General features: G+C 36.6%; 1 protein-coding gene across 14 annotated transcripts in view; it reads right to left on the bottom strand.

Annotated features, from left to right (window-relative positions):
- Nucleotides 1-27,819, bottom strand: part of LOC147342409 (L-lactate dehydrogenase C chain) — a 34,458-nt gene that overhangs the window by 2,856 nt on the left and 3,783 nt on the right. For 2 of the 14 annotated variants that reach the window (XM_086385143.1, XM_086385144.1), the window contains exons 3-7: nucleotides 24,993-25,110; nucleotides 18,474-18,647; nucleotides 14,297-14,470; nucleotides 12,889-13,006; nucleotides 3,750-3,873 (exon numbers count right to left, since the gene is read on the bottom strand). In XM_086385143.1, coding sequence (XP_086241269.1) covers nucleotides 3,750-3,873; nucleotides 12,889-13,006; nucleotides 14,297-14,470; nucleotides 18,474-18,647; nucleotides 24,993-25,110 — 708 coding nt within the window. Of the gene's footprint in view, nucleotides 1-3,749; nucleotides 3,874-10,889; nucleotides 10,927-12,888; nucleotides 13,007-14,296; nucleotides 14,471-18,473; nucleotides 18,648-24,992; nucleotides 25,111-27,819 lie in introns of those variants that run through there. The other 12 variants (XM_086385145.1, XM_086385149.1, XM_086385147.1 and 9 more) reach the window with 7 other exon arrangements.

Genomic DNA, 27,819 nt, shown 5'->3' with positions numbered 1-27,819 from the left:
TTTTGTAATTTATTCATTTGTATGTATATAATATTTAAGGGCAAAGGTCTTGAACTTGACAGTGACCCTTTAGTAGAAGGTCAAACTCATTTTTAACGTGTAGAAACCAAAACTACCTATATCTATCTCAGTCTTCCTCTCTCTCCTTAACACTCCTGAAATAAAACCCAAACCCCAATGAATTCAGCTATTTCTCCATTCCTACACTCAGATCCCTAGAGAAAAATGACACAACAAAGTTGTTAATATGTTAAAATTAATGCTTTTCAATCTCAAATGAGTCCACTTGATAGAAATTCTGCCTTGATTCCGTTAACTTCTATTTCTTATTATCTACAACAGTGATTTCAAATCTTCTCAAACATCTGACTTTTCTCTATCTCCCTTGACTTGTAGCAGATGATTTTGTCTCCTTTCACTAAAAAGATAGACATCATCAGATGCTTCCAATGCCAAACTTACAAATCTGTGATTCACTGTTTTCTTTGTTCAGTTCAGTTCAGTTCAGTTCAGTCGCTCAGTTGTGTCCGACTCTTTGTGACCCCATGAATCGCAGCACGCCAGGCCTCCCTGTCCATCATCAACTCCCGGAGTTCACTCAGACTCACGTCCATTGAGTCAGTGATGCCATCCAGCCATCTCATCCTCTGTCGTCCCTGTCTCCTCCTGCCCCCAATCCCTCCCAGCATCAGAGTCTTTTCCAATGAGTCAACTCTTCGCATGAGGTGGCCAAAGTACTGGAGTTTCAGCTTTAGCATCATTCCTTCCAAAGAAATCCCAGGGCTGATCTCCTTCAGAATGGACTGGTTGGATCTCTTTGCAGTCCAAGGGACTCTCAAGAGTCTTCTCCAACACCACAGTTCAAAAGCATCATTTCTTTGGCGCTCAGCCTTCACAGTCCAACTCTCACATCCATTCTATTAAAACAGATATCTATTCCTCCTCATTCCTAGGTCTAATATCCTCACAAATGCTCTGCTTATTAACCAACACTCTCTCTGCTTATTATTTCTATCTCCAATATCTTCTTTACGTCTTATCTTTTAAAAGAAAAAAACTTGCCTTGCCCTGATTTTCCTCCCCAATTACTGCTCTATTTTCATAGTCACTTACGTCAAAAGAGCTGTTTACACTGGCTTTTGGGCTTCCCTGGTAGCTCAGATGGTAAAGAATCTGCCTGCAATGCAGGAGATCTGGGTTCAATCCCTGGGTCAGGAAGATCCCCTGAAGAAAGGAATGGCTGCCCACTCCAGTATTCTTGCCTGGAGAATTTCATGGGCAGAGGAGCCTGGCAGGCTACAGTCCATGGGGTCGCAAAGAGTTGGACATGACTGAGTTACTTCCACACTGGCTTTAATTTCCCCAGCTACTTAAGAGGTTCTGTCAGGTGGAAATGATTTTGCCTCCCAAGGGACATTTGGTAATATCTGGAGACATTTTTGATTGTCAAAATTGGTATGTACTGGCATCTAATGAGTAGAGGCCAGGGATGCTGCTAACATCCCACAACACAAAAGTCATCCTGAACAATGAAGAATTACCTGGTCCGAAAGTCAATACTGCCGAAGTTAAGAAGACCCTGGTGTTCTCCAATCAGACTTTTTCATTCCTATTACTTTATTAAACATCTCCTGCTAAGGCTTTCAATGACATATGTGACTGTATCTTCCTTGCATTTTCAAACCCTCTTTTTACATGACTTCACATCAATCAACAACAGAAAACCAATCCTTTCATCTTTAAGGCATCCTCCTTTCACTTGCTTACCATGGTTTTGTGTTCTCTTGGTTTCTCTTTTAACTCTGGCCACCACTTAGTCAGCTCCGTGGACTCATACTATAAACTCAGCTTTCAAAACTGAAATTCCTCAAGACTCAATCGGTCTTGTCACTTTATACTCTCTCCTTAGGCAAGCTCATTGAAATTCATGATTTCAGTTACCATGTGTAAGGGATATCTATTGTCTTTGCCTGTCAAGTATCTCTTTATCTTTTTTCTTTTAGCACAGAACCTCTCTTTTCCTTTCAGTAACTTCCTCTCCCTAACCGACAAGTATCATGGGAATGGACAAGTAATCCCCAAAAAGCCAATTATCAAGAAATTAATATGGGCAATGGAGAGGCAGGGTAGTGCTACTGTCGGCTCTAAGCATGCCATCTTTGTTGCTCTATGAAAAATGTCCACAGGATATTAATGCCAACAAGAGTGAAAAGATGAGCAAAGATTGTTTCGAGAAAAAAATAGCTTTGAGATTGAGATTGAGAGAAAAAATAGCTCTAATGATACAATTTGAGCATGTGGTTCAGGCCTCCTTGGCATTTCTGTTACATGAGTTAACATATCTTCTTTTGCCTAAGCTAGTTTGAGTTGGCTTCTGTTGCTTACCGTTTTCATGCTGATGATGCTCCCATTTATAACTGCAACCCAAAACTCTTTCATGAATTCCAGAAGCTTGTACCCAACTGCCTGTTTTTTCAGACATTACAAAGGCACCTCAAATTCAATTTCTCCCTAATTGCAAACATGATCTTCAAATCTGATTCTCTTTGAATATGCCTTCCCTCAGTGGATTATACTACCATTTAACTGTGCAAAACAGAAATCTAAAAATGACCTTTGTCTCCCTCATTTGCCACCTCACTCCATTACCAAGACCTATGAATTTTACCTCTTAAACACAATGTATCTCAAATTTGTCCCCATCTCTTCATCTCTGCTGCTGCTGCTGCTGCTTAAGTCACTTCAGTCGTGTCCGACTCTGTGCGACCCCATAGATGGCAGCCCACCGGGCTTCCCCGTCCCTGGGATTCTCCAGGCAAGAACACTGGAGTGGGTTGCCATTTCCTTCTCCAATGCATGAAAGTGAAAAGTGAAAGTGAAGTCGCTCAGTGGTGTCTGACTCTAGTGACCCCATGGACTGCAGCCTCCCAGGCTCCTCCGTCCATGGGATTTTCCAGGCAAAAGAACTGGAGTTGGGGTGCCATTGCCTTCTCCGCTCTTCATCTCTACTACTACTTTTTTCTGTAATACACAGCCTCTTCCCAAGTTTACCCACCTATACTCTTGTCCCCTTCAAATTTGTTCTGTCTATCACAACCCCAGGAATCTTTTTAACAACAAAAACAAAGACTGTAAAACCAGTTCCTTTCTTAAGTTCTTTGGTAGATTTCCATAGCTCTTATGGTAAGGACCCAAACACCTTTATAACATTTATAAGACTTTCAGTGGCCCAACCTGCCTACTTCCCCCAGCCTTATCATACACCTCCCTATGTTCCCTTTGCTCTGTGCATTTCAATAACTGACCTTTTTTTTCCTTCCAGATTCTCAAGTGTCCTCTTTTTATATCTACCTCAGGTCCCCTTCACATGTGTTCCTCCCTCTGCTTGGAATATTAGTCCAGCCTTCCAAATTAACTCCTACTCATTATTCAGATTAGGTCACATTTTACTTCCTTAGAAAAGCTTGCCTGCCTGTACCAAGAATGCCCCCTCCCCAGAGCAGTTAAATTCTTTTCTTGTATACTCTAAGAACTTCATAGTTTGTCATCATGGCACTTAACAAAATGTGTTATTATTTGCTTTTGTAACTGTTTTATTAAGTTGCTATCTTTCATTAAACTCTATAACGTCAGGGTTTCTGACTGTTTTGTTCACCAATATATTCTCAACATTTTGTGTAATGACTGGCACATAGTAAGGACTCAGCATTATTAAAAGAATGATAAGTGAAGATTCTATTTAAGCCTACCTTCACCATAGTGGATACTGGATGCACTCTCCTAAGATTTTTCAAAATTGATTTTACCAGATCTGTCACAGACAGTCCAATACCCCAAGAGGTATACCCCTTCAGCTTGATAATCTCATAGGCACTACAGTTGTGGAAAGTAAGAAAATCAAATTCATGAGAATTGATTCAGAGAGAACATATTTTTCAAGCATCCATTCTAAAGCAACCTATATGTCAATAACACTCTTAAAATTTTCTTAGAGATCTCTTCTTGAAATTATCTCTGAATAGGCAATAAAAATTTCTATATTATTCTCATAAACTTCATTATTCACTGTAAGTAGTAATTTATCTTTTGTTTACCATAAAGGCAGAGAACTAGGTCATTTGTGCCACTCGAAATGAAACTTAGCTTCAAATTTTTGTATTTTTGCTTAAATATCCAAACATAGAATCTGATCACCTTGAAAGCATATATATCTTGCTGACCACATAAAATTTTTAAGGTGTCAATGTAACATTAAACTTTATATAATTTTAAGTTACATATTTTCCCTAAGGATATATTATTAAACCAATAATATATTAAAGCATGGGGAAATGTTTTGATATTTTGTCAAAGGAAAATAGCATAATCCTAAATATTATGTAATTTCTTATCTCAGGCTTGTAAAAAACATAATGTACTTTTATAGGAACTTTAGAATTAAATCAATCCACCAAATTATTACATGATTATTTTTGAGTAACAGGCTTACAGGTGACCTCTTCTTTATGCTTATGAATTTTCTTATTTTCTGTAATAAATATGTATTTTATTTTTGCATTGCCACCAATAGCAATCTTGAGTTTGGATTGACAGTAAAACTTAAAGGACAAAGACGTTTTAACTTAGCTCGGATTTTATATATTTTTGAGAAAAGGATCCAGGACAAGAAACACAGAATGTACAGCATCATTATTTGTATCAGGGGTTCTTGCAACCACCTAGGCACAGTTTCAAGGCTCCAGGACTGCACACAACACACTCAGTAGCAAATGTATCAACTCAACATGGACTATACTTATTGTGGTGTCCTGTGATTTGACTATCAATCCAAAACCAGGGCACTATTAGAGGCCGTGAAGATTGGTATCAAAATTAAGATTAACTTTCAGACTCTCAATATAACCAAGACTTTGTGGGGTAAGTAAAAAAAAAAAAAAGGAAAGGAAGTTTAGCCTAGTGACTGACTGACTGGTGGTGTTTAAAGCTGAAGAAAGCTATGCCTTAGGTAACTGAGAACAAATCTTAATAGTGGAATCTGGAGAAGAGGGTTCAGAAGAAAATGGCTAAGAACATAATCCTTTAGTTGTTGTTAACCATCCTAATGAAATTAAAACTGCTGATATAAAAGGGAAAATCAAGAAAAAGCAGTTTTAAGGCAAGTATTTTAAGACAAAAACTGACTCATATTGTAAAGTAAATGCTCCATTCAGAAACTGGAAGGACATCCTATCAAATCATGTTGTCACTCCCCTGCAATTGTTAGTTAGGCACTGAAAAATTAGAGCTGAGTAATGTAAGAGTTGAGTTGTTTTAAGGAAAGTACTAGCAGTATCCTGAGGAGTCTTTATAACTATAGACCCTCTGCTAAATGAAAAAGGGGTAAATAATTTAATTTTGGACACTGCATGGTTAAGGACTAACTGGAATGAGTATTGATCTGTAATGTGTTGCAGTATTTGGTATTCAGATCACACAGGACTTCAGTGGAAAATGTGATCTTAATCACTATTCCCTTACAGCAACAGTGTTTCAAATGAAAAAGAAACTAACAGTCCCTGTAGAACAATTATCAGGGACTGGGCAGACAAAAGTCCAACAATGCAACATCCCTATAAAGATGGGTTACTCCATGAGGTCTGGAAACCAGTCTTGGCTAAAACACGTTCCTTAGTGTCTAGGTTATAGTTGTCCTGCCAGATCAGATAGATTCCTGCATTTACTGGGAAACAGCTCCCAATAGCCCCTATAATGGGAAATATATAGTAGACAGGGGAAAGGGACATTTTTGTTGAGAATGATATGAAGTGATTCTGTAATATTAACATACATTTCATTTGGTAGGCATTAATTTAATCTCTTATCCAAAGCTATATGGCATAACAAATGTTTGTAGGTCCTCTTAAGAAAATTTAAGAAAATAAAACATACCACTAACAACCATCAAAGAAAAGATATTTTTTGGATATTAACCTGAAATTTCCAATTGATGTGGGAATAGTTTGACCAGAAGAGGAAATAAGTTTGGTTCAGAGAAACTGAACACATAATTAAATGCAGCTATCAAATAACTTTAATAAGGTACAAATGATGGTAAAAGGAAAAATAAGATAGTACAATTAATTAAGAATTATCAAAACATCTGGTGAGGGATTTTGGTTACCTATTTGATCTTATACATTCTGGTGATTATAGGTATAAAAAGCTTGTTTTTTTCTATGTATAAAATATTAGGACATGTTTGTCATAAGAATTATGAGCAATATATAACACAAAGATAATCACCCAGGTCATGATGAGATATCAAGGTAAATGCAGGAAAGATGGCTTTGAGTATGCTTTTTCACAAAACAGTTGTCTAGGTTTAAAAACCTAGGTGGCTCAGATAGTAAAGAATCTGCCTGCGGTGTGGGAGACTCGGGTTTGATCCCTGGGTTGGGAAGATCCCCTGGAGAAGGGAATGACTACCCACTCCAGTATTCTTGCCTGGAGAATTTCATGGACCAGAGGAGCCTGGAGGGCTACAGTACATGGGATCACAAGGAGTTGGACACAACTGAGCAACTTTCACCTTCAAGTACTGGAGGGTTCTAGGAAGATGGAGAGTAGGGAGCACCAGGAATCTATCTCTCCACCTAGACAATAAATGCAATGCCAGATTCTGTTTGATATAACTTTTGGGGAAACTCTGGAGTCTTCTGAAAGCTCAAAACTTCCAAGGGAAGGCTTGTATATTAAATTGTGGTTAATTTCAGCTCTTAGCACAGTAGCAGCTGTTCACATGTACCCAAAGCAGCTTGTGCACAGCCTGTGAAAAGGACTCTTTTCTTCAAATATCGGAGATCTGTTTTCTAATGAATGATTACTGCTTCTGATAACAAAGGTGGAGACAAAGAGGGCAAAGCCATTATTGTTTCATCTCCCCACAACTATTGCAAGCTTCTCCCCTTTTTATTCAGGTGGCCTCTAGGGAATGTAAAGAGCAAGTACCCTTTTCCTCTTCCCTTAATATTTCTTTTTTCCACTTAGGAGCCAGACACTGAAGACCAGAATATACAAAAGCAATTGCATATTTTGAGGAAATTAGAAAGTAACCACCTATGTGCACAGGCTTAGAAACAACATCAAAGACCATAAGATTACAACTCAGGCTGGTCCTTGGCACAAAAACAGCTTTCAACAATCAAAAACAAAAGCAATACCAACAAGAACAAAAACTCAGCAAACCCTGGGGACCGGATAGATTCTGATTTCTAAAGTTGCCACATTATTAGATTAAAACATCCAGTTTTCAACAACAAAAAAATCACAAGGTATACAAAGATACATGAAAGTACAGCCCATTCAAAGGAAAAAATGAATCAACAGAAACTGTCCCTGGAGGAAAAAAACTGATGGCAGATATACTGGACAAAGACTTTAAAACAACTGTCTTAAAGATGCTCAAAAAACTAAAGGAAGCTATAGTGAAAGTCAAGAAAATGATGAGTGAACAACATGGAAATACCAAAAAAGAAACATAAAACCTAAAAATAAACCCCAGGCCCCAAATCCTAGAGCTGAAAAGTACAATAAGTGAAATGAAAAAAAGAAATCACTAGATGGATTAAACAACAGATTTGAGCAGGCAGAAGACAGAATCAGCAAACTTAAAAGACAGGACAATGCAAATAACTGAGCCTGAGAAACAGAAAGAAAAAAGTTTGAAGAAAAGTGAAAAATAAGATCATCACCAGAAACTTTGGAAGCCAGAAAGTACTGGGAAGATATATTTAAACTGATAAAAAAGAAAACAAATGTCAATCGAGAATCTTACATCTGGCAAAACTATTTTTTAAAAGTGAGGGAAAAATTAAGACATTGCGAAAGAAATAAAAGCAAAGGGAGTTCATCGCCACTAAACCTGCCCTGCAAGAATTAGTCAAGGCAGTCCTGCAGGGTGAAATAAACAGTAATTTTAAGTCATGTGAAAAAATAAAGATCTCAATAAAGGTAAATGCATGGATATTTATAAAAGCTAGTAATATGGTAACAATAATTTCTACTTCCACTTTTTGTTTTCTGCATAATTTTAGAAACTAATACATTTAAAAGAACAATTGGTCAAAAAGGTAGTATCACTGTGACTTTGATATGTAACTCTCATTTTCAAATTTAAGAAATTGCATTTAAAAGAATTATTAATTTATATTTTTGGGCAAACAGTGTATAAAGATGCAATTTTATGATATTAACAATCAAAAGGGGTGAGGATGGAACTATGAAGTAGCAGAGGTTTTGTACATTACTGAAGTTAAACTGGTAGAAATTCAATTAAAAGTATTATAACTTTAGGGTGCTAAAGGTAATCCCCCATGGCAACCAGAATAAAAACAGCTATAAGAAATAGCTGTAGGATATATACAAAAGAAAATAAGAAAGAAATTTAAATATTCCACTATGAAAAATAAACACAAAACAGTAATACAGGAAATGAGGAACAAAAGCTCTAGGGCATATAGAAAACAAAGAGCACAATGACAGAAGCCACTCCTTATCAGTAACTACTTTAAATGTAAATGAATTAAACTCTCCAAGCAAAAGAGATTGACAGAATGGATAAAAATACATGAACCAAGTACAAGCTATCACATGAAACTTATTTAAAAGTAAGTAAAACCAAAGACACAAATAGATTAAAAGATATTTTATACAAATAGTAACCAAAAGAGAGCAGGGGTGGCTATACTAATGTCAGACAAAACAGACTTTAAATCAAAGAGTTTACAATAGACAAATAACATTATATACTAACCAGAGGTTCAAGAAAATAAAACAATAATTATATAAACATATATGCATCTAATAGCAAACCATCAAAATACATGAAACAAACAGTGAAGATATTAGGAAGAAATAGACAGTTCTACAAGAATAATTGAAGACTTCAATACCCCACTCTCAATCAGAAAGTAAGGAAAGAAACTGAGAATTCAACACAATAGACCAACTAGATCTAGCAGAACACTTTACTCAACAACAACAGTATCTGTGTTCTCAAGTATACATGGGATATTTTCTAGAGTAGACTAAATATTATGCCACAAATTAAGTCTCAATAGATTTAGTTCTTTTCAGTTTTGAAGAATATTCATTTATTTGGCTGCACCGGGTCTTAGTTGTGGCACATGGATCTTCAATCTTCATTGTGCATGCAGGACCCTTTAGTTACAGCGTGTGAACTCTTAGTGGCAGCATGTGGGATCTAGTTCCCTGACCAGGGATCAAACCTGAGCGCGCTGCATTGGGAGCATGGAGTCTTAGACACTGGACCACTAGGGAAATCGCTAGTCTCAGCAGATTTAATAAGACAGGCATCATAGTATACTCTCTGACACAGCAGGGGAATTTAGAAATCAATAACACAAGTAAAACTGAAAAATTCACAAATTTGCAGAAATTAAAAAGCACACTATAACAACCCAATGGGTCAAAAAGAAATCACAATAGAAATTAGGAAATATTTAAGAGATGAATGGAAATGAAAACATAAGATAAAACTTATTAGACAAAGAAAGCAGTGCTAAAGGGAAACTTATAGCCAGCCATATATGCTTACACTAAAAAGCAAGAAAGATGTCAAATCAACAATCTAACATTACAACTTAAGGAACTAGGAAAAGAAGAACACATTAAACCCAAATCTAGCAGATGGAAGTAAATAGTACAGATTAGAGTGGAAATAACAAAATAAAGAATGGAAAAACAATAAAAAAAAATCAACAGTTTTTTGAAAAGGTCAACAAAATTGACAACTTTTAGCTAGATGGATTAAGAAGAAAGAGAGAAGACTCAAATTACTAAAATCAGAAATGAAAGAGAAGACATTATTATTAATTCTAAGCATTACACAGATACCAAAGAAAGACAAAGTCACTATTTTTTTTTAAATTAAAATAGTTAAAAAGTGGCGGCGGTGGGGGGCAGACGGGGGAGAAAGAGAGAAAAGAAAAAACTACAGACCGTTATCCCTTACAAACACTGAGGCAAAAATCCTGAACAAAATACTAGCAAACTGAATTCAACAGTATTTAATGGATTATACACCATGATTCAGTCCTAGGAAGCAAAGATGGTTCAACATACCAAAATCCACCAATGTAATATACCACAGTAAGAGAATAAAAGAGGAAAACCACATTGTCATTACAATCGACACAGAGAAATTATTTGATAAAATTTATAACACTTTTTCATGATAAAAACACCTTAGAAGCCAGGAGTAGAAAAAAATTACCTCAACATAATAAAAGCCATATATGAAAAGCCCATAGTGAAAGTTATACCCAATGGTTAAAAACTAAAAGCTTTTCCTTTAAGATCAAGAATAAGGCAAAGATGCTCACTTTTGCCAGTTCCATTCATCACAACATTGTAAGTTCTAACCAGAAAATTAAATAAGAAAGACAAATAAAAGGCATTCAAATTTGGAAAGGAAGCAATAAAAGTACCTCTACTTATAGATGACATGATCTTATATACAAAAACCATGAAGATTCCATACACACAACAACAGCAACAAAAAAACTTTTAATAAACGAATTCAGGAAAGTAGCAGGGAGAAGGCAATGGCACCCCACTCTAGTACTTTTGTCTGGAAAATCCCATGGACGGAGGAGCCTGGTAGGCTACAGTCCATGGGGTCGCTAAGAGTCAGACACGACTAAGCGACTTCACTTTCACTCTTCACTTTCATGCATTGGAGAAGGAAATGGCAACCCTCTCCAGTGTTCTTGCCTGGAGAATCCCAGGGATGGGGAGCCTAGTGGGCTGCTGTCTTTGGGGTCACACAGAGTCGGACACGACTGAAGCGACTTAGCAGCAGCAGCAGCAGCAGCAGGTAGAGTCAACATTAAAATACTGCATTCCTATTTAATGACAATGAACAAGCTAAAAAGGAAATTAGTAAAACAATCCCATTTACAATAGCACCAAAAAAAGAGTACTTCAGAATTAACCAAGCAGGTAAAAGACTTGAACAATGAAAACCACAAAACACTGATGAAAGAAATTAAAGAAGACATAAATAAATGGAAACACGACCTATGTTTATGAATTGGAGACAATATATTTTTTTAATTTATTTATTTTAATTGGAGGTTAATTACTTTGGAGACTTAATATATTAAGATGCTAATACTACCCTAGACCATCTACAGATTTAGTGAAATTCCCATAAAATTCCCAAGGATAGATTTTGCAGAAGTTGAACAACTCACCCTAAAATTCATATGGAATCTCAAGAGATTCGGAATAGCTAAAACAACCTTGAAAGCTGAAGAACTCACACTTTCTGACCTCAAAACTTACTAAACTATAAAACTACAGTAATCAAAATTGCATGGTACTGGCATCAACATAAACATATAGACCAGTGAGATAGAATAGAAAGCTCAGAAGTAAACCTCCATATCTGAAAATCTGTTCAACTGGTTTTCAAAAATTGTGCCAACATCACTGAATGGGAATAGGGCGGTCATTTCAACCAACGATTCTGGGGAAACTGGATATCCACATGCAAAAGATTAAAATTGGACCCTTTCCTAAAACTATTTACAAAAACGAATTCAAGATAATCAAAGATCTGAATATAAGACCTAAAACTATGATACTCTTACATGAAAACACAGGGCAAAACTTCATAACATTGCACCTGGCAATTTCTTGGAATAGAACACAAAAGGCAACAAAAGAAAAAACAGACAAAAGGACTTTATGAAAATTTCTAAGTTTTGTACATCAAAAGACACTATGACTAGGGTTTTAAAAAAGAACCTATGGAATGGAAGAAAATATTTGTAAATTGTCTGATGAGAGATTAATATCCAGAATATAGTAAGGACTCTTAAAACTCAACAACCAACAAAAAATCCAATTCAAATCTAGACAAAAGACTTGAATAGACATTTCTCCAAATAAGATATACAGACGGCCAAATAGCACAGGACAAAATGCTCAGCATCACTAATCAAAGAAATGCAAATCAAAACTACAATAAGATACCATCTCACATCCATTAGGATGGCCACTGTCAAAGAGAAAATAACAAGTGTTGGTGAGGATGTGGAGAAATTGGAACTTCTCTACAGTATTGATGGGAATATAAAATGGTATAGCCACTGTGGAAAACAGTATGGTGGTTCCTCAAAACAAAGGGCAAAGGGAGAAGAGGGCATCAGAGACACTTGGACAGCATCACCGATGCAATGGACATGAACTTGGGCAAACTCCAGGAGATGGTGAGGGACAGGGAGGCCTGGTGTGCTGCAGTTCATGGGGTTGCAAAGAGTCGGACACAACTGGGCGACTGAACAACAGCAGCAGCAATTTCACTTATGGGTATATACCCAAAAGAACTGAAAACAGAGTCTCAAAGAGATCTGTACATGCATATTCACAGCAGCATTATTCACAATAGCTAAAGCATGGAAGCCAACCAAGAATCCATCAAGAGATGAATGAATAAGCAATATGTGGTATGTTTACATACAACAGAATATTATTCAGTCTTAAAATGTAAGGAAACTCTGACATATACTATAATATGGATGAACCTTAAGGACATTATGCTAAGCAAAATAAACTAGTCACTAAGAGACAAATACTGAAGGATTCCACCTATATGATATACTTAGTCAAAATCATAGAAACAGAAAGTACTTACTGTCTTCTTTTCTGTTTGAAAAATGTCCTCCAAAAGAAAGCTATGCATTATGTGAGTCCAACTTTGGGAATTTTCAGAATGTTATTTACCTCACAAAAAGCAAAAATCAACTTTTATATTTTTTGTCTGTAAAATATGTTGTTACAACTGATTATTAAGGTACTAAGAAAGCGAATAACTAATGTTACCTTCCAACAACTTCCTTATGGATATTTTTCCAAGAGTCCTTGTCTGAATCACTTCCTAACTTAGGGTCTAGACTCTTCAGAGCAACACCAGCAACATTTACTCCACTCCATAAAGGCACTAAAAGAAATAAATCTCATAAGGAACCGTTCTTCCCAATACTTCAGTTGTTTAAGTGCAGTGGATTTTTTTTACCCAGGTGTTGGCTTTATCATATTTTATTAATTTATACATATATGGTAAGTTTAGTGTGGTTTTTAAGAATAAAGTTAGGTTCCTACCTTACACCATATATAAAAATAAGTTTCAAATAGACAAAAGAGAGAAATGTAAAAACTAAAATTATAAAGTATCATAAAATATGCAGTAGAATTTATTTGTAATTTGTGGTAAGGAGGCATGTTAAAGCAAGATACAAATATAGAATACACAAAGAAAATAATCTATAAGAAATTACAAAATATTATAAGAAGGCAAAGAGCAATAAATTAATATCATACTATTAAACCATACAGAGTTTTTAAAAAAATAAAATCATGGAATATTAAATGGGAGAAATTAAAACATATCTGGAAAATTATTTTTAATGATTATTGTCTTTTAAGCTAAGACAATAACAGAAGCCAACAGGTGCCAAATTAAGGCACTGGTCAAAAAATTGTGTTTAAATCAAATAAAAAATACTTATTATACTATGACCATTGAAGTATGAAGAAAAGAGAAGTACTTACTTATTAAATGTTTTGAAAAAATGGATGATTGAATAAAGGAATAAATGGTGCCTATTCTCAATGGATCTACTGGCATTATGGAAAGAAGACTGATACACATCACAGAATTAGAGAGCATTATAAGCATGAAGTTCTAATTGTGTAGCAGAGATTAAATGTTTAAGTTAGGAAAAGAGCCAAGACATATGACCTAAGTTATAGTTTAAATCACACATTAAAAATTTTTATTTCTGTGTAAAGTCAGGGAAAAACAAATCTCAAGAGTCACAAAGTAGATTAATGGTTGCCTGTGGTTAGGGCAGGTCGTGAGTGCAGGAATGGGAGTTCTTGGGGGTGATGCAAATTTTCTACTATTAGACTGTGGTGATGGTTGCACAACTTTGTGAATAAAAATGCAGTGAATTACACACTTTAAATGGGTAAAATTTATGGGATGTGTATTATATCTTAATAATTCTGTCCTTAAAACCACAATGAAAGTGCTCCAGACCAAAAAAAAAAATTGAATTTTAAAATAGCTATATGCTCTATGCACTATTTTGTGTGAGGTAGCTAAATCAATGCCACAAAAGACTGAAAGTTAAGGAAAACAAACAGTAAAATGCCAACACTTTAAGGACAATAAGCATTATTAAAGATGAGAAGTGCGATTATATAATTGTAATGAGTTTACACTTACCACTAGAATCACCATGTTCACCAATAATCCAACCATGGCAGCTGGAGGGATGTACACCTAACTTCTGTCCAATTAGGTAACGGAAACGGGCAGAGTCTAGATTACAACCACTTCCAATTACACGAGTTGCAGGTAAACCACTTAACTTCCAGACAACGTATGTCAAAATATCCACTAGGAAGAAAAATTTCTTGTTAGAGAAAGATTCATAGTAACTTCTTCTTACAATTTGATTTTCTGAATAGACAGATCAATTGACTTAGAGTCAAATATAGATTCATTAGAGTTCAAAATGAAGCAAGTCAACAAAGAAAAAAAGATAATCTCTCAGATGGATTTTAAAAGATTAAATGATTCACCATCAGAATTTTAAAATGAAAGATTCTTTTTTGAAATAACATATATGCCTCTGTATATTTAATGATCGGTGAATGATCTCTTTAAGATCACCTAGATTTTTCCTCTCCATCACCACGGCCTCATGTAAACTATCAGAGTCTCCTACTTAGAATAAAGCCACACGCATGCTTAGGATTGTATGCAGGTGTGTGCATGCTCAGGAAAAACAAGAGAAGATTGTAAACTTTAGCTCTGTCTAACCATGAGGTTCTATGAAAGCAGGAAGTAAAGGCAAAGGCACAGTTATAAACTGCCTGGCTAAGTATTGAAGGCATGCCCCAACTTGTACACAGAGCCCTGCAGCAAAGACTGGGAGGTATCTTTCGGTTCCAAGAATTTAAGGAAAGTTTTGTCCAATCAATGGCAGATCACTAAACAGATGAAACATAGACTTCTGGGTCCACATATAAGAAAAAACACAGACTTCACAGAATTAACTCATAAAAGTCACAAAACAAACAACAAGCTGATGCAGAGCAAACGCTGAGAAGAAAGAATTTCATTTACAGAGTTTCCCTATTGTACTTTTTTAATGTTCAAGTTTCAATAAATTATGAGGCATGAAACAAAATAAGGAAATACATATCATACAAAGAGAAAAAAACAACAGAAACTGTCCCTGAGAAAGCCCAGGCATTAAACAACTACCCTGTCTTCAAGTCCACTGATTCTTCCTTCTGCTTTCTCACTCTGCTATTGAGTCCCTCCAGTTAATGTTCATTTAACTTTTTAACTTCAGAATTTCTGTTCTTTTTAAAAAAATAATATTTATCTATTTAGTAATATTCACCATTTGGTGAGAGATCAGACTAATTATTTCCTTTAGTTCTTTAGACATGCTTTGTTTTAGTTCATTAACCACAGTTAAAATAGTTCATTTAAAATATCTGATAAATCTCTATTCAGTTACTCTGGCTAGAATTTCTAGCATGATGCTAAACAGAAGTGGCAAAAGCAAGTCTCATTGCCTCATTCCTGGTCTTAGAAGTAAAATCATTCAGTCTAGTACCATCAAGTATAAGGCTAGCTGGGGTTTTTTCATAAATATTTTTTTATGAGGTTGAAGAAAATTCCTTTCATTCATGGGTTAGTAAATTATTTTTTAAAATCATAATTCAGTGTGGAATTTTGTTTACTGCCTTATCTGCATCTATTAGCCTTTTATCATTATATAATATTCTGGTCTGCAACAATAATTTTTGTGTTAAAGTCTAATTTATGTGATATCAGTATAGCAACTCCAGCTCTCTTTTAGCTCCTATTTGTATGCAATATCTTTTTCCATCATTTTATTTTCACTTTACTGTCTTTTTATTCTCTTTTGAATAAAATTTTTTTTCAATTTTTATTAGAGTATTCTGTGTGTGTGCTCAGTCCTGTCCAACTCTTTGCAAGCCCATGGACTGTAGCCTACACCAGGCTCCTTCTGTCCATGGAATTTTCCAGGCAATAACACTGGAGTGGGTTGCGATTCCCTTCTCTAGGGGATTTTCCTGACCCAGGGATTGGATCTGTTTCTCGTGTCTCCTACACTGGCAGGCAGATTCTTTACCACTCCACCACCTGGGAAGCCCCTTTTTTGGAGTATAGCTGATTTACAATGTTTTGTCAGTTTCAGGTACACAGCAAAGTGAATCGGTTATACGTATATCCACTCCTGGTAGATCACTAAACAGATGAAACAGACTTCTGTGTCCATGTATAATAAAGAATACAGACTTGATAGAATTAACTCATAGAAGTCACACAAAACAATATATATATATGTACATATATCCACTCTTTTTAAGATTCTTTTCCTATATAGGCCATTATGGAGTACTGATTAGAGCTCCCTGTGCCATACATTAGTGCTTATTAGTTGTCTATTTTATGTGTAGTAGTGTGCATACATAAATTCCAATCTCCCAATTTATCCTTCCCTCCCCGTCCCCTGGTAAACCGTAAGTTTGTTTTCTACATCCGTGACTATACTTGTTTTGTAAATAAGTTCATCTGTATATGATATGTTCATCTGTATATGATAAGTTCACAGCATATGATAGGCTTCCCTGGTGGCTCAGTGGTAAAGAATCCAGCTGCCAGTGCAGGAGACATGGGTTTGATCCCTAGGTTGGGAAGATCCCCTACAGAAGGAAATAGCAACCCACTCCTTTATTCTTACCTGGGAAATCCCATGGACAGAGAAGCCTGGCAGGCTACAGTCCAAGAGGTCACACAAGAGCTGGACACAACTTAGTGACTAAACAACAATGCATAAAACTTACATGTCAATTATATACCAATAATTCTGGGAAAAACAAAAGTATTGTGTACTTTGGATGGGTGTGGTTTATCATCATAAATTTGCTAAATGACATTGTTTTAAAAAGAAAAAAAAAAGGAAATGGTATGGAAAGGTCAGTTTTCGTTCCAATATCAAAGAAAGGCAATGCCAAAGAATGTTCATACTACTGCACAATTGCACTCATCTCACACGCTAGCAAAATACTCAAAATTCTCCAAGCCAGGCTTCAACAAGTACATGAACCATGAACTTCCAGATGTTCAAGCTGGATTCAGAAAAGGCAGAGGAACCAGGGATCAAATTGCCAACATCCACTGGATCATTGAAAAATCGAGAGTTCCAGAAAAACATCTACTTTTGATTTATTGACTATGCCAAAGCCTTTGACTGTGTGGATCACAACAAACTGTGGAAAATTCTTAAAGAGATGGGAATATCAGACCACCTGACCTGTCTCCTGGGAAATCTGTACGCAGGTCAAGAAGCAACAGTTAGCACTGTACATGGAACAACAAGACGGGTTCCAAATCGGAAAAGGAGTACGTCAAGGCTGTATATTGTCATCCTGCTTATTTAGTTTACATGCAGAGTACATCATGCAAAATGCCGGGTTAGATGAAGCACAAGCTGGAATCAAGATTTCCGGGAGAAATATCAATAACCTCAGATACGCAGATGACACCAACCTTAAGGCAGAAAGCGAAGAAGAACTAAAGAGCCTCTTGATGAAAATGAAAGAGGAGAGTAAAAAGGCTGGCTTAAAACTCAACATTAGGAAAACTAAGATCATGGCATCCGGTCCCATCACTTCATGGCAGATAGATGGGGAAACAATGCAAACAGTGAGAGACCTTATTATTTGGGGCTCCAAAATCACTGCAGATGGTGATTGCAGCCATGAAATTAAAAGATGCTTGCTTCTTAGAAGAAAAGTTATGACCAACCTAGATAGCATATTAAAAAGCAGAGACATTACTTTGCCAACAAAGGTCTGTCTAGGCAAAGCTATGGTTTTTCCAGTAGTCATGTATGGATGTGAAAGTTGGACTATAAAAAAAGCTGAGTGCTAAAGAATTGATGCTTTTGAACTGTGGTGTTGGAGAAGACTCTTGAGAGTTCCTTGGACTGCAAGGAGATCCAACCAGTCCATCCCAAAGGAAATCAGTCCTGAATATTCATTGGAAGGACTGATGCTGAAGTTGAACCTCCAATACTTTGGCCACCTGATGTGAAGAACTGACTCATTGGAAAAGACCCTTGATGCTGGGAAGATTGAAGGCAGGAGGAAAAGGGGACGAAAGAAGATGAGATGGTTGGATACCATCACTGATGCGATGGACATGAGTTTGAGTAAGCTCTGGGAGTTGCTGACGGACAGGGAGGCCTGGCGTACTACAGTCCGTGGGGTCGCAAAGAGTTGGACATGACTGAGTAACTGAACTGAATGGAAATATCATCCTTATGCAGTTAAAGGGAATAGAAAAGACTCACCTGGATTTGAAACAATAAGCATCTTACAGTCAGGACTATTTTGGACTATGGCAGGAATGACTGACTTCATGATATCCACATTACGTTGGACCAGGTTAAGGCGACTTTCTCCCTCTTGCTGCCGTGCACCTGCTGTAATAATAACTAATTTGGAATTTGCAGATACAGTGTAATCTAAAGAAAGAAACAAAAGAAAATATTTGGATCAAGACTGCCATGATCTCTGTGCCTTAATTCTTTAAAAGTCTATTGTATGGTGATGGTATTAAAGTACTTCACTACTGTCATGGCTCACACTTCCAAATGAACAGATTTTCCACACACTAATGTTATCTTAGTCACGTCTGACTCTTTGGGATCCTATGGACTATAGCTTGCCAGGCTCCTTTGTTCATGGAATCCTCCAGGCAAGAATACTAGAGTTGGTAGCCAATCCCTTCTCCAGGAGATCTTTCTGATGCAGGGATCAAATCTGCATATCTTGAATCATAGGTGGATTCTTTACTGTTTGAGCCACCAGGGAAGCCATGAAATTAAAAGACGTTTGCTCCTTGGAAGAAAAGTTATGACAAACCTAGACAATGTATTAAAAAGCAGACACATCACTTTGCTGACAAAGGTCCTTATAGTCAAAGCTAGGGTTTTTCTAGTAGTCATGTTCTGATGTGAGAGTTGGACCATGAAGGCTGAGCCTTGACGAATTGATCCTTTAGAACTGTGGTGTTGGAGAAGACTCTTGAGAGTCCTTTTGAAAGCAAGGAGATCAAACCAGTCAATCCTAAAGGAAATTAACCCTGAATATTCATTGGAAGGACTGATGCTGAAGCTGAAGCTCCAATACACTGGTCACCTGATATTAAGAGCTGACTCATTGGAAAAGACCCTGACGCTCAGAAAAATTGAGGGCAGGAGGAGAAGAGGGTGACAGAGGATGAGACAGTTGGAAGGCATCACTGACTCAATGGACATGGGTTTGAGCAAACTCAGGGAAATGGTGAAGAACAGGGAAGCCTGGCATGCTTGAGCCTGCTCATGGTGTCCATGAGGTTGCAAAGAGTGGGACACAACTGAGTGACTGAACAACAGTGTTACCCAGTATAACCTGAAGGAAATCTTGTCACTAATGATTTACCAATGTTCACATGATTTAAAAAAACAAAATAATAGAACCTACCATCCCTTTTAGCCCACATTTCTATTTTTTATTAAAACCTGAGGCAATGCAACTCAACTCTCTGGATTCTTAGAAATACCATATGAATCAGAGGTTTAGAATTCTGAGAATTTATGTGTGTTTGAGGATTCGAAGAGTGAGAATGTATAACAATTATTGTGAGGGGCTATGCTTAAGATCATAAAAAAGTTCTTCATTCACATAAGAAAATTAACCTTCTAAATCTGATGACCAGTTGTAAAATATTTCACTTATAAAGCCCAACAACACGATGTTCAGTATCCCATATTGGACTTTTAAAAAAAGTATTATAGGACTTCCTTGGTGGTCCAGTGGTTAAGAATCTGGATTCCTTGGGCTGCCACCCACGTCCCTTGGGGCTGTGCACCCACCACATAGGGACTAGGGTCCGGTGCAGAGAGTGCTTCATCCTGGAACACAGTGTACAGCCCAGAAAGGAGGTTGCCCCCTCCCCTGACACGCACAGCATGGTTCCTGGGAACCTGGTGCTAAACCATTCCTAGAGGACCTGCTTCTGGGTCTGGGTTTCATACGTAGCAGAGCGGCTCCCTTACAGCAATCTACTGAAAGTCAGACCTCCACATAAGGGTTTAAAAAAAAAAAGAAGAATCCACGGTCCAATGCAGAAGAGTCAGGTTCCATCCCTGGTGTGGGAACTAAAACCCCATATGCCTGGGGCAACTAAGTTCAGACACACATTAAAGATATCATTCTATTGTTTTCAGCTCTCACTGCTACTATTGATAAGTCAGTCTGCCTCCCCCTCCCTTTTCTGTAGGTAATTTGTTTTCTGATCATTTTAAAATTCTCTTTGTTTTTAATATTTTCTAATTTCACAAGACTGTGTCTAGATGGGGATTTTTATTTATCTGTCTTGAGATTATTTGGCTTGAATCCATGGGTTGTTTTTCATTAGTTCTCCAAAATGCTGAATCAAAATCTTTTCAAGTATTTCCTCTGCCTGATTCACTCTTCTAAGTAGTATTTTACACTGTCTCAGTCTATACGCTATGATTCTTAACCTGTCATATTTTCTCCTTCTTGCCATCTTCTGGGTAATTGCCTTAGATTCACCACTTGTTTCTTCAAATATGTCTGCTCTATTATTAAATTTATTAATTTTTTATTTCATTCCATTTCACATTCAGAAGTTATATTAATATCTGGTTATTTCTAAAAATCTGTTCTTTTTCTTATAGTTTCCTATCTTATCCTGATATTTTCAAGCTTGCACTTTATTCTTTAAATAATCACAGTTAAATTATAATTTGTTTTATAATTTCTCTATCAGAAATCTACTGCGGCCTCTGTTGGTTCCTGCTCATTTTTTCTTGTAGATTTAATTATTCATACTGTGAGATGTTTACCTTCCATGAAACTTTATTTGGGGAAGTTCTTTGAAGCCTTAAATAAAATGTATTTCCTCCAGAGACTATCTTAAGATTGCTAAGCTTTTATTGGAATTAAGGGCCAACTTGTGGCTCCAAATCCTTAGCAGCCATTTCCCTCTTTTACTAAAGCATTTCTGAGACAGTCAATTTTACTTGTAGTTCCCAGAGATACAGAAAAGGGAATTATTTCCAGGTCATTCTTACATTAAGAAATTGGCAAATTAAGGCCAGCAAGCCAAATCTGTTCTACTACCTGTTTTTGTAAATAAAGTCTCATTGGAATATAGCTACACCCACATGCTTATGTATTGTCAATGGATGCTTTAATACAACAGAAGGGCTGCAAGTTTTGACAGAGACTATGCTGCTCACAAAGCCTAAAATACTTACTATGTGACCCTTTACAGAAAAAAGTTTACTGATCCCTGGTGTAGTCCACTGGGGTCTTGCTTTATGGGGTTATTTCCTATGCACCTCCTCAAATTAGGCTGTCTCCAGTCTGCTAACTCCTTTGAGGCAGGGAAAACCAAAATTCAAGTTCCCTAGGTTTGGCTAACACTAGCTAGTGAAAACTAGCAACAGTGCTGTTTAACTCTACCATTTCCTGCCTTCATTCAGTCCCTGTTCTGAAAATGTCTTAACTTTATTAAGAGCTTATCAATTCTTTAAGTATTGATATTTATTCTTTCATATTTTTTGCAGAAGTTTTGTTATTTATAGCAAAAGGATTGATTCAGGTACTTATCTTGCCATATTACTAGAAATTAAAAGCTGAATGATTTTTAAAAGTATTTTAATACAGGAGTAGCTTTTTAACTTGACTCTGCTCAACAAATTCAACAGATTAACTGATGTAAAACATACTGATACCCAAGGTATATTGAACACTCTCAACTATTAATAGTAGACTTCTAGTATGTCTGTATACTTCTGTGCTTGTGAGTTGCTGCATATCAAGAATTTGTCATGTTTCTACCCAAACATATTTAGGCCAGATATATTAATTACATAATATGACATAAACCACTAGAATATGAAGGAGAAAGAAATACATAGTAAACACGACATTCAGGATTAAGATGTGAATAGATTTAACACAGAGAATGTGTCAAGTGAATTGGTAATGTTTTACTTCTTTTGCTATGTGCTGGCTGCATTGATGTTTGTTATACTTAAGCTCTAGCTCTTTTTTATGTCTCAAGTATTTCATAGTTAATTTTTTAATGACTGTTACTATGAAAATTAAGTTGAATGCTTTAGAAAGACATGTTAAAATAAAGCTGTTTTAAAATCTTTCTTTTAAGGCAGTTCTATTTCCAGTTTTTTAAGGAATCTCCACACTGTTCTCCATAGTGGCTGTACTAGTTTGCATTCCCACCAACAGTGTAAGAGGGTTCCCTTTTCTCCACACCCTCTCCAGCATTTATTATTTGTAGACTTTTGGATCGCAGCCATTCTGACTGGTGTGAAATGGTACCTCATAGTGGTTTTGATTTGCATTTCTCTGATAATGAGTGATGTTGAGCATCTTTTCATGTGTTTGTTAGCCATCTGTATGTCTTTTTTGGAGAAATGTCTATTTAGTTCTTTGGCCCATTTTTTGATTGGATCGTTTATTTTTCTGGAGTTGAGCTGTAGGAGTTGCTTGTATATTTTTGAGATTAGTTGTTTGTCGGTTGCTGCCTTATGATCCAGCAACCCCACTGCTGGGCATACACACTGAGGAAACCAGAAGGGAAAGAGACACGTGTACCCCAATGTTCATTGCAGCACTGTTTATAATAGCCAAGACATGGAAGCAACCTAGATGTCCATCAGCAGATGATTGGATAAGAAAGCTGTGGTACATATACACAATGGAGTATTACTCAGCCATTAAAAAGAATACATTTGAATCAGTTCTAATGAGGTGGATGAAACTGGAGCCTATTATACAGAGTGAAGTAAGCCAGAAGGAAAAACATAAATACAGTATACTAACGCACATATATGGAATTTAGAAAGATGGTAACAATAACCCGGTGTACGAGACAGCAAAAGAGACACTGATGTATAGAACAGTCTTATGGACTCTGTGGGAGAGGGAGAGGGTGGGAAGATTTGGGAGAATAGCAATGAAACATGTAAAATATCATGTAGGAAACGAGTTGCCAGTCCAGGTTCGATGCATGATGCTGGATGCTTGGGGCTGGTGCACTGGGACGGCCCAGAGGGATGGTATGGGGAGGGAGGAGGGAGGAGGGTTCGGGATGGGGAACACATGTATACCTGTGGCGGATTCATTTTGATATTTGGCAAAACTAATACAATTATGTAAAGTTTAAAAATAAAATAAAATTGGAAGAATAAAAAAAATAAATAAATAAATAAATAAATAAATAAATTAAAAAAAAAAAATCTTTCTTTTAGTTATGAGAAATAAAAATGAAGAAAAACCATAAAAATTTATTAGCATTTTGTGATTAGACTGCTTCATGAGTATCTTTAAACTAATTATAGTACTTTAAAGAAATAGAAATGATTATTACTGGTATGCTATTTAAAAAAAAAAAAAACTGCAAAAACTCCAATCAGCTGAGCCATGCTCAAAGGTCTTACCCTCCAATCAGAAAATTAGCAAATGAAGTTCTTGTACATTTACATGTTTCAGGTCAACATAAAATTTTATGATGGTTCTAACAGGCACTTACTTTTAAAAGTAAGTAATTGGGCTCCAAAATCACTGCAGATGGTGATTGCAGCCATGAAATTAAAAGACACTCCTTGGAAGGAAAGTTATGACCAACCTAGATAGCATATTGAAAAGCAGAGACATTACTTTGCTAACAAAGGTCCGTCTGGTCAAGGCTATGGTTTTTCCAGTGGTCATGTATGGATGTGAGAGTTGGACTGTGAAGAAAGCTGAGAGCCAAAGAATTGATACTTTTGAACTGTAGTGTTGGAGAAGACTCTTGAGCGTCCCTTGGACTGCAAGGAGATCCAACAAGTCCATCCTAAAGGAGATCAGTCCTGAGTGTTCTTTGGAAGGAGTGATGCTAAAGCTGAAACTCCAGTACTTTGGCCACCTCATGCGAAGAGTTGACTCATTGGAAAAGACTCTGATGCTGGGAGGGATTCGGGGCAGGAGGAGATAGGGACAACAGAGGATGAGAAGGCTGGATGGCATCACCGACTTGATGGACATGAGTTTGAGTGAACTCCGGGAGTTGGTGATGGACAGGGAGGCCTGGTGTGCTGTGATTCATGGGGTCGCAAAGAGTCTGACACAACTGAGTGACTGAACTGAACTGAACTGAACCACTTTCAGTTCCAATCATGTTAGACAAGAGGGCTTCTAGTAGCAAGTAAATCTGTTGAATCACATTACCAAAAAGCACACTGTATATACTACTTTATGATTAAATAATTATTTAATTATTAGTTGGCCAAAACATAATGTTAATGCTAATTGGGCTAAGCTCTCCATTTCCTCTTCTATAGCTTCAAACTATACCCTGAAACCTGGTTGTCTAAAAAACCGGTTAAAAAATATAGATACACATATGAAAAAAAACAAGAATATAGATAAATGTATCAATAATATTACAAAAACTATTTGAGACTGCATATCTTTGGGAAAACATATACAACTGAATGACAAGCTTAAAAAGCATTTATATAATACAATGTCAGTTGTGTAAAAAACAAACGAATAGAAAAAAGTAAAGAAATACACAAAACCATTAACAAGAGAGATTTTAAAAATTTAATACTGTTTTTATATTTATCAAATATTCTCCAATCAGAATGGAATGTTCTTTGTTAAAAATATTAACCTTCTAAATTATATGTCCTAATTACAAAGGTGCTATTTTAAATTTTATACTTATTGACAACAATTTGATAGACTTCACTATTTTTTTTAAGTTTTGAAAATAATTTTATAAAACTAACCTTTTCCAGAGACAATCTTTGGAGTGTTAAAGAAAAGACTGCCATGCTGAAGATCCATTGTTTCTCCCTTCAGTTTGTCTGTCACAACATCAACAAGGGCAAGCTCATCAGCCAAATCCTAAAATACATGAAAGGTCTGAATAAAATGTTCCCATTTCAATTTTAAGAGAAAAAGAAAAAAGTTTATGTGGTTATTTTATAATCAGACTTCCCTATAGCTCAGATGGTAAATAATCTGCAAAGAAGTGCTACATTTTTGTAGAAAAAGTGGTATAAAATAATAATTCTTTACAGGAGTTCTTTGGTGGCCTAGTGGTTGGGATTTTGGACTTTCACTGATCCCTGGTCAGGGAACAGAGATCCTGTAAGCTGCAAGGCTTGGCCAAAAAGAAAAAAAGTCTTTTAATGTGCCAATACTTTGGCCACCTGATGCGAAGAGCTGACTCATTTGAAAAGACCCTGATGCTGGGAAAGATTGAAGGCGAGAGGAGAAGGGGATGACAGAGGATGAGATGGTTGGATGGCACCATCGATCAATGGACATGAGTTTGAGTAAACTCCGGGAGTTGGTGATGGACAGGGAGGCCTGGAGTCCTGCGGTTCATGAGGTCGCAAAGAGTCGGACACTACTGAGCAACTGAACTGAACTGAATGTAGTAAAGACACCAGAAGTTAAGGTAAACAACAGAATGCAGCAAAAAGTATTAATTGTTTTGCCTTCAAGTAATTGTTAAGTTTTTTAGAATTGTTTTTTCTCCCCACTTCAGATAACATCTTTAAAACAAACAAAAACTTATGAAATCCTTTCAAAGGATTTTATTATATTTAACCCTTATGCCTAATTTCTGAACTTGAAGCTGTTTTTTAGTATGAATCCTTATGGCCAAAAATGAAAGGTAGGCACCTCTGGGAAACCACTTCATGTAGCTTGGTATATTACAATTAACATTAGCCCTCCAACTTAGGGGTAGGTAAGTAACCATACACCCAGACCCAACCAATTGTTTCATCCTTCCTTCTGGACTCAGCAGTTACTTCACAAATGGGCATACGGCCCAGGCATAACAAATGAGCACAGTGTCTGTGAGCTTAGAAAGTGGAAGTGAATTCTGGCCCTTTCACCTCCTAGGCATGTGACCAGGAGCAAGCTCTTTAACATATATGCTTCAGTATTTTCATCTATAAATGGAGATGATAACAGTACCTGCCTCCTAAGGTTGTTATAAAGATTTAAAAATACCTTTAAAACATTTAGAGAGGTGAAAAGCTTAACAATGAAAACTACAAAACTGCTGAAACAAATTAAAGAAGAAACAAATAAACAGACATCCTATGTTCATGGACTGGAAGATAAAGTATTATTAAGATGTCAATACTACTCCAAGCAATCTTCAGATTTAATGCAACCACTACAAAATTTGTTTCAAGAATTAGAAAATTCCATTCTAAAATTCTTATGGAATCTCAAGAGACTCTGTATAACCAAAACAATCTTCAAAAGGAATAAAGAAGGTGATCTCAAGCTTCCTGATTTCAATATTTATGACAAAGCTACAGTAATCAAAACAGTGTGGTACTGACATAATGAGACATATAGACCAATGGAGCACAAGAGAGTCCAGGGGGGAAACTCCCACATATGTGGTCAGGTATTTTTTAACAAGACTGCCAGGATTATTCAATAGGGAAAGGACAGCATTTTCAACAAATGGTATTGGGATAACTGCACACTCACATGCAAAAGAATAAGGTTGGACTGTTTACATTATACCATAGATAAAATTAACCAAAAATGGATCAAAGAGCTAAATGTAAGCCCCAAAACTATAAAACTCTTAGAAGAAAAGATAGAGGGAAAACTTCATGACATTAGGTTTGGCAGTGATTTTTGGATATAACACCAAAAGCACAATAACAAAAATAAAAAGATACATTGAACTACAAAGTCAGAAAAAGAAAAACAAATATTGCATGGTAATGCATATATATGGAATCTAGAAAAATGGCACATATGGTACATATGAACTCTTATTTGCAGAGCAGAAATAAGAGACACAGATGTAGAGAACATATGGACACCAAGGGGGAGAAGGAGGTAGGATGAATTGGGAAACTGAGATTGATATATATACACTATTGATACTATCCATAAAATAGATAACTGATGAGAACCTACTCTATAGCACAGGGAACTCTATACTCAGTGCTCTGTGGTGATCTAAATGGAAGGAAGTCCAAAAAAGAGGGGCTAGGAATGACAGTCAGGTAGGAAGGCTAGGGATCCCTAAGGGGCAGGAGGAAATAAACTGCAAGTGGCAGACGTTTTTCTCTCTCTTCTAATCCTCGGAGAAGGCAGTGGCACTCCACTCCAGTACTCTTGCCTGGAAAATCCCATGGACGGAGGATCCTGGCAGGCTGCAGTCCAGGGGGTCGCTAAGAGTCGGACACGACTGAGCGACTTCACTTTCACTTTTCACTTTTCTGCATTGGAGAAGGAAGTGGCAACCCACTCCAGTGTTCTCGCCTGGAGAATCCCAGGGACAGGGGAGCCTGGTGGGCTGCCATCCATGGGGTCGCACAGAGTTGGACACGACTGAAGTGATTTAGCAGCAGCAGCAGCAGCCCATATCAGCTCTGATTTTGTAGAGTTAAGAGGAAAGAAAGATCTTGATAAGTCAGTCTGCCTCCCACTCCCTTTTCTGTAGGTAATTTCTTTTCTGATCATTTTAAAATTCTCTTTGTTTTTAATATTTTCTAATTTCACAAGACTGTGTCTAGATGGGGATTTTTATTTATCCGTCTTGAGATTATTTGGCTTGAATGTCCT

Source organism: Bos grunniens, chromosome 29 (assembly GCF_055505025.1).
Source record: "Bos grunniens cultivar Pamir isolate PY7600 chromosome 29, Bosgru_T2T1.0, whole genome shotgun sequence".
Classification (NCBI taxonomy): Eukaryota; Metazoa; Chordata; class Mammalia; order Artiodactyla; family Bovidae; genus Bos; species Bos grunniens.
This window is presented reverse-complemented; position numbering and strand designations above follow the sequence as displayed.